Source organism: Octodon degus, unplaced genomic scaffold, assembly GCF_000260255.1.
Source record: "Octodon degus isolate 3935 unplaced genomic scaffold, OctDeg1.0 scaffold00185, whole genome shotgun sequence".
Lineage (NCBI taxonomy): Eukaryota > Metazoa > Chordata > Mammalia > Rodentia > Octodontidae > Octodon > Octodon degus.
Window position 1 is genome coordinate 4,935,802 of NW_004524761.1, and position 8,735 is coordinate 4,944,536.

Genomic DNA, 8,735 nt, shown 5'->3' on the forward strand with positions numbered 1-8,735 from the left:
ATAAAAATAGAAAGGTGTAACACAATTAAAAAGAAAGCAAGAACTTGAAGACTAGCAAACAAAGAGAGAGCAAGGAGAAAAGCTTAGAAACATGACAGGGGCAAAACCGTACACTTATATGCACAAGATGAGTAAGGCAATGATCCTGAGAATCTTCAGCATGCTACTGAAACTGGGAGTTTACTGGTAGGATTCTCACCCTGACTAACTATATATGCTAGTAACTGTGAAATAAGCAACTACACTGAAGGTAGCAATGTGTAAAATATGTAACTGTTTATTCCTAATTTTAAAATATTTTTTTCATTTTTTAATTTTTTTCTTCATATTCTGTAGGGACTTAAGTTTTAACATATCAATACTTGATGGAAAATACCTGTTTCATATTATGTCTAAGATGTTTAATATTCAGACACATAGTGAGGTTAAGCTCAACTGCCTATGTTGTAGGGTAATAGTAATACGCTTCTTTTCTGGAAGGTTAACAACCTAAGTTTGCAGGCCAAAAATTAGAGGAAAAAAGTACAGCCAACATTTTGGCCCTAGTCTTTCAAGTTCAGTAAAGACTCAGGACATAATAGAACCTGTACTGCAACATCATGTAACTCAGTTGTTTCCCAAATATTCTGATCAAAGAGATTATGGGGTCACAGAGGAAAGTGATTGATGATATAGTGTGTTCTTAAGGAGAGTCACATGGAGAGAAAACATTCTCTCAGGCTTTCACAGAGATCAAATTGGTCAAGCAATGGCCATGGCTCATCCACATGGCTGACACTGACAAAGATCTACAAACTGCAGTACAGGGTTTTTGGATAAATCCTGAGGGGATTTGATTGACTTTATCAGATACAAAAGCTATATTTCTTGATATATAGGTCTTTCTTTATGTTGGTCTTAGCCATCCAGCAGAAAAGTATAATAACAAAGTACAAAAATAAAGCCATATTAATATACTGAGCTCTAAAAGGTTCAAGTCAATCACTTCTGACTTTGCCAGTCTTATGGAAAACCCACTACTATTATGGACTACTGGACTGTATTGGAATATTTTGCTGAATTCACTTACCTACAATATTTAAATGACAAAGGAATATCCTTTTCTGACAAAAACTAGACAAAAATGGGGGATACAAATGAACGACCATTTTGTATCCATATATTCAGTATAGTTAGGATAGATATGCAGATCCATTATCTTAATTCAATGAATAGAGAGGTTTGTTCTAATAGTGTGTGTGGACAGATTATCATGTCTGCATCTTGTACAATGAATAACCAGTAAGACAACAATAAGCAATGTATTAATTATTGAAACTGTGCTAGTAATCGGTTTTGAAACTGCCTCATTGCTATTTGTTTCTCAATAAAATTATTTTTAAAAAAAGAAAAGAAATTCCAACCCAGAATGATATATCCTGAAAAACTCTCCTTCAAATTAATGGAGAACTGAAATACTTCCATGACAAAGAATAAATTAAAAAATTCATGACAACTAAGCCAATATTACACAGACTACTAAAAGATATTCTAGAGAGGGGTCAAAATGAACACAACTCCATGAAAAAGAATGGAAAGAACCCACCAAATAGGGCAAACAGTTAAACACAGGGAAAAAGGGATAAACAACAACAGGTAAATAACATGTCAAATGTAAGTCTCAATTATAATCATCAATGTAAATGGACTCAATTCACCAATTAAAAGAAATAGACTGGCACAGTGGATTATTAAGCAAAACTCAACAATATACTGTACACAAGAAACACACTTAATGCACAAAGAAATTCACAGACTGAAAATCAAAGGATAGAAAACAATACTATAGTCCCAGAACCTCAGAAAGAAGCAGGGGTAGCAATCCTGTTCACAGACAATCTGAACTTCAAACCAAGAATTATCAAATGAAAAAAAGAAGGCCACTACATACTGATTAGGGGGGAAATACAAGAGGAAGAGGTAACCACCATAAATATGTACACCAAACACAGGAGTACCCAACTATATAGGACAAAACTTAATCAACATGAAAAATCTAATATCCAATAACACAATCATAACAGGAGACCTTAAAACCCACTTATCCCAAAAAGATATGTGAAGCAGAAAGAAAATTAGTAAAAAGATAGCAGAACTGAATCAGAAACAGATGGACTTAGTGGAAGTTTTACAGAGTGCTCCACCCAAACACTTCTAAATGTGCATTCTTTTCAGCTGCACGTGGGACATTTTCTTTTTTTTCTTCTTCTTCTTTTTTTGTTTACATTTTCTAAAATAGATTACATACTAGTCCATAGGCCAGGCCTAAGTACATGCAAGAAAACAGACATTATCCCATGCACATTGTCTGATCACAGTGCAATGAAACTGGAAATAAATGACAAAAGAAACCACAAAACCCGACAAATACATAGAAACTAAATAACACCCTCCCCAACAACCAATGGGTTACAGATGAAATTAAACAATATCTACAATTCAATGAAAATTTAAGCACAATTTATCAGAATTTGTGGGATGCAATGAAAGCAGTTCTTGGAGGGAAATTTATAGCTGTGAACTCACACATTAGGAAAAAGGAACAGGAACAAATAAACACCCTAATGCTGCACCTCCTACATCTAGAAAAGGAAGAGTAAACCAAACACAAAGCCCAAAGATGGAAAGAAATCACAAATATTACGGCAGAAATTAATGCAATTTAGACAAAGAATACAATACAAAGATTTAACAAATTAAAAACTGATTCCTTAAAAGATTAAATAAAATTGATAAGCCCCTAGCTAACCTCATCAAACAAAGGAAAGAAAAAAGCTCAAATACGAGCAATAAAGAATGAAAAAGGTGAAATTACTACAGACCTTGTGGAAATTCAGAAGATCATCAATAGCTACTTTGAAAATCTTTACACTAACAGAATTGAAGACACAGAAGGAATGGACAGATTCCTAGAAAGATAAAAATTAACAAAACTGAATCAAGAAGATATAAGAATTTTCAATAACCCAATATCAGTCATGAAATTGAAAATGTAATAAGAAATTTATTGACAAAGAAAAGCTCAGGTCCTAATGGATTCACCGATGAATTGTACAAGAAATTTACAGAAGATTTAATCTCAGTATTCTGCAAAATCATCAATGAAACAAAAAAGGAAGCAATAACCCCAAGAATCATTCCTGGAGGCAAGTATTAAACTGATACCAAAATGAGAGAAAGATCCAACTAAAAAAGAAGTACAGGCAAATCTCCCTCATGAAAATAAATGTAAAAGTCCTCAATAAAATCCTACCAAATAGAATACAGAAAATCATCAAGAAGATTATGCACCATGACCAGGTAGGATTCATCCTAGGAATGCAAGGATGGTTCAACATATGCAAATCTATGAGTGTAATACATTATATCAGTAGAGCCAAATACAAAAACCACATGATCATCTCAATTGATGCAGAAAAGGCCTTTAATGAAATTCAATACTCATTCATGATCAAAGTCCCCCTGAATATTAGAATACATGGCCTCTATCTCAATCTGATAAAAGCCATCTATGACAATTCAACAGCCAGCATGATTATAAATGGGGAAAAACTGAAATCTTTTACTCTCAGATCTGGTATAATACAAGGATGTCCTCTATCACCACTCCTATTCAATATAGTTCTGGAATCTTGAGCTAGAGCCATTAGACATGAGAGAGAAATAAGAGGAATAAGAATAGGTAAAGAAGAAGTGAAGCTATCATTATTTGCAGGTCACATGATGCTCTACCTGGAAGACCAAAAAAAACTCCAAGAAGCTACTAGAATTGATACACAAATTCAGATAAGGGTCTACAGGATGTTCAAGGTCTCACTACAAGCCATGCAGGGGCCAGGGGTTCAATTCCCAAACCTGTCATGCCAGCCCAGCCTCTGAGGTGTACTGAGATGGCAATTGAGACCAGGCATGGTGGTGCATGCCTGTAATCCCAGTTCTTGAAAGGCTGTAAACAGGCGAATCACTACAAGTCGGATCTAGTAGTGAGACCTTGAACATCCTGTAGACCCTTCCCTAAAATACAAAAAGAAAGAAAGAAAGAAAGAAAGAAAGAAAGAAAGAAAGAAAGAAAGAAGAAAACAAGGGATTCTTAAGATACAGAGTATTAAATAGTCTCCTCAGGAGACATTGCATTAATAGTGGATGAAATTATTCCTACATTAAACACTATTCTAGATGTTTACTAACAAGGCTTAGAATCACCCTTGAATAGAATGTATTGGTCTCAATTGGCTTAACTTCATGTCAGAACTAGGTTCAATATTCTTTAGAAAAGACATTTTGAGCTAGGTAATTCTTTTTCATGTAGAGTTGTTCTATATCTGTTAGAATTCTTAGTGGTAATTATAAGATGTTTGGCAGCTTTCTTTGTTCCCATCTCTAGACACCAACAGCAATATCCCACTACTTTAAAATAACAACACGCTCACAATCCACCACCTACCCATGTAAATTTCTTTTTATTCCCATATAAATTTCAAACTATCTAACACTTAATGAAAGATTACCAGTTAGGAAAAAATAAAACACAATTCACACAATAACATAAATCAACCAAAGCATAGAAGCATATCAAGTTGTGAAAAAAATGCTCAACTTAGCAGACAAAGGTTAAGATTTCTAAACATACTTATATACACAAAAATATAAATAAAACAAGAACATTATGTAGAGATAAATGAATTTTTAAGACCCAGATGGAATCTTACACAAATAAATAAATATACAATCTAAAATTCCAAAAAGTACTCATCAGGATTAGTGAGATATGACCCTACGAAAGGAAATACAAATATATTTGAAAACCTTGAAAATGTGCCAATAAAAGTTATCCAAAATAAAGAACAGACAAATACAAACTGGAAAAAAATGAACAAATCTTCAATCAAAAGTTCAACATATGTATAATTGGAGCCCAAAAGCATGGAGGAGAACAAAAATATTAGATGATATATAACGAAAATGTTCTCAAAGTTGCTTAAAATGATGAACCTACAGATCCAAGAATATCAGCAAAATCTGAGTAGACTAGCCAAAGAAAACTAGACTAAGGCAAATAACAATCAACTTCAAAACTCAGTGATAAAAAGGGTGAAATTTTTAACAACTGCTCCAGGAATTAAAGGTAAGAAGACGCATGTGCATAAGATGTAAGAAAGATAGAAATCTTCTCATTGGAAACTATATAATCCAGAAGATAATTGAATGATTCCTTTAAAAAAAACCCAGCCAACTATATCCAGTGAAAATATTTTCTCAAAAACAAAAGTGAAGTAAAGGTATTGTCAACAAATATTAGTGAATTCATTCCCAGAATGCAATGTGCACTACATGAAAAAGTAACAAAATTCCCCAGGCAAAAAGAAAGTGACACTAACTGAAACTCTGGACTTACAAAGAAGAATGAATCTCAATCCTAAATGCCTACAATATATATGACACATGGATGTACAACATCAATGACACATACAGAATACTTATAAGTGTTTATTAGATTAGTTTGATTAATGACATTATGTCTTTTTGTAGTGATAGGGATGGAACCGAGAGCCTTCTACAAGCTAGGCATGCCCTCCAGCACACAACTATATCCCTTCCTCAAAAAATTTCAATATAGGAATTGGGAAGATCTTTCTACCCAAATCCAGAGATCTTGAAGTGCACAAAATAGACATACTAAATAAATAAATTTTGAGCACATTTATATGACAAAATATACTAAAAACAAATTAATATAAATGATTTAAGAGAAAATTGAGTTGTAGTCAACAAGAGAAAATCACATTTGAGTTGTAGTCAACAACTGTGATTTATATTGCATATAGTAATCACAAAAAGCCAAATTTTTCAATACAAAATGTGTAGTTTAATTGATAAATTAAAGAAAATCAAAATCCAAGTCAACAAAGCATTACTGATAATATACTCAAATCCAATGGTGATATATAGGAATTAAAAATTAGAATGAGAATGAGACATTTTAAGGAAATTATATGGGAAAAAAATAAGAACTCATGCTCCATGAGATAAAAAGGAGAGTTCTCATTACTAGTTGGTGGAAATTCAAAGAACTATAAAATTCTTTAAGACAATTCAGTGAAAAATATTAAATTAAAATTCTTAATGCTTTCTTTGCAAGAATTCCATACATAATGGTTTCATAGAAATAAAATCACCAGGATTTAGGTGATATAGAAAATTATAGTTCAATGCATTCTTTCATTACAGGTAATACAAAATGAAACACCAGTGAAACCACATGTTTCCTCCTGTATCACCAAATACACAGTGCTGTATCCACATTATTTGAATGCTACATATCTATTAAATCATCAAATTTTCAGGATTTTCAACAATTACTGTTGAATGAGAGACATGAAATTCATAATGTATTAAATGTCCAAATCGAAATATAAAAAATATTTATTTGTTGGATATATATGCATCTGTGTGTGCAAAAAAAAAAAAACCCACAGGGTGTTTCTTATAGGATACCGTAGAGATGAACAGTAATATGCCTAGAGGATATGAAAGGAGGAACCAACCAAAATGACTATTTTACAAAAAAGAAAACTTTCACATTGAAAAGCAGGCATTTATACGAAAAGTAATGAAGCTATTTGAAACAATTCATGCACATGGTCGTATGTATATATTAATTACATATATTTTAAAATTTCAAATTAAAATTAACCTCATCAAAACAATGTTGTTTTAAACTTTTGTGTTCTCGAGCTGGGGAGATAACTTTGTGGTCTAAGCACCTGATGGGCAAACACAAGGTTCTGGGTTCTATCCCTGATACCGCATGGGGTGCCCACCCCAAACCAAGCATGATGGTGCATTCCTTGAATCCCAGCACTAGGGAGGCTGAGACAGGAGGATCACTATAAGTCCAAACCGCATAGCAAGACCCTGTATCAACAACAAAAATTTAAAAATAAACTTTACATTCTCACAACATTGAGTTTTGTTTCACTTTTTGTAAGGGCTTAAAATACAACAAATACTTAGAACCCTTAAAACTGCAACAAAAGATGTATTCCAGTTTTGGACATTTCATTATGCTTCTGGCTTGCATTTCACTATGAAAAATAATCCAACACAAATGTCAGTAACCAGCCATCAGAGACAAAGAGGATCAGAGAGGCTAAAATTAACTTCCAAAATAATTACAAAAGTGAGGTTAAAGATGTTCTAAATAAGCAACTGTTAGGAAAGCTCAAAGATTTCATTTAAACAATACATTAAAATAGGAGCTTACTAGGAGATCGATCAAATATATATAGATGGGACTTGGCCCAGTGCCTAAAGTAAACAAGCCACCTCACTCCTGAGATGAACACCCTGTCTGTTAAAGTTAGCTGTCAGTTGCAAGGCAACCTAGTGTCAGGTGTTACGAACTTCACAAAAGTGTAACTAAAGGACAGTTTTGTTGTGAAAAAAAGGGAAGAAAAAATATATTTATATGTATGTATACACAAGAGAGTTAGGATAGATATACAGCTACTTTTAGTTCACTGAGAATAAAAGTTTGTACTAATATTGTTTAGACAAGGTATCATCTCAGCATGTTGTCCTCTGAATAACTACTATGAAGACAATATGCAATATATTAATTATTGTAAATGTCCTACTAACATGTTTAGAAACTGTTTCATTGCTACTTTATCTTTTTTCTCATTAAAATGAATAAAAATTTTAAAAATAAAAACTTCAAATTAAATTAAAATTAGCACTTCTATGACATGATAAAAATAAAATAAAATACTTTACCTCTTTCGAGAGTTCTGCCTGCTCATTGTCCTGGTGTGTTTCCTCTTTAGAACCCAGAACAGGAGGAAGACTAGGGCTGAAAGCCATAAGGTCTGTCTTGGGTGGGCCCTCCCCAGAACACACCCTCTGCCCCCTCTGCTGCGAGAATGACCAGCTCCCCACCGCGCTGGAACAGACCAGCGTGGGCTTCCCAGGCCCGCCCATATACTCGTGGGGTGTAGAGCACTGCAGTGCAGAGTACAGCAACAGCGTGAGCACAAACAGGCTGGACACAGTGCAGATAGCGACGATCAGGTACAAGTTCACATCCACCAAGGCCGTTTCAGTACTCCCATTGCCCACCAAGGCCCTTGAAGATACCTTCGGGGCACGGCCATTCTCCACAAGAGACACCACCACGGTGGCAGTGGCAGTCAGCTTTCGCTCCCCATGGTCCTTGACCAGCACCAACAGTCGCTGGCGTGGCGCATCCATCTCATCCAGGGCACGAGTTGTGCTGATCTCACCAGTGTACAGACCCACGCGGAATGGGCTGCGTGCACCAGCCGCGAAATCTTGCAGCTCATAAGACAGCCACGCATTGTAGCCAGAGTCAGCATCCACTGCACGTACCTTCGTCACCACGTGGCCAGCGCCCACTGATCGCGACACCATCTCGCTCAACACACCATTGGTCTGGGGCCCCAGCAGCGTGGGCGCATTGTCATTCTCATCAAGCACGAACACCTGCAGAGTCACGTTGCTCCCCAGGGCAGGCACACCAGAGTCCCTCGCGCTGACCTGGAACTGCAGCAGCTCCAGCTCCTCATGGTCCAGCGGCTGCAGCGCGAACACCTTGCCGCTCTCCGCGTGCACAGACACGTAGCTCGACAGCGCGCGCTCGCCCACGCGCCGCTCCACCAGCGAGTAGGACACCAGCG

General features: G+C 35.6%; 2 protein-coding genes across 3 annotated transcripts in view; both read right to left on the reverse strand.

Moving 5' to 3' along the window:
• Positions 1-8,735, reverse strand: part of LOC101587656 (protocadherin alpha-C2) — a 195,838-nt gene that overhangs the window by 159,947 nt on the left and 27,156 nt on the right. The gene's annotated exons all lie outside the window — the stretch shown is intronic.
• The window catches only part of LOC101575530 (protocadherin alpha-12), a 67,957-nt gene that overhangs the window by 50,770 nt on the left and 8,452 nt on the right, over positions 1-8,735 (reverse strand). Inside the window, 1 exon segment of the mRNA XM_004648875.1 lies at positions 7,816-8,735. Coding sequence (XP_004648932.1) covers positions 7,816-8,735 — 920 coding nt within the window.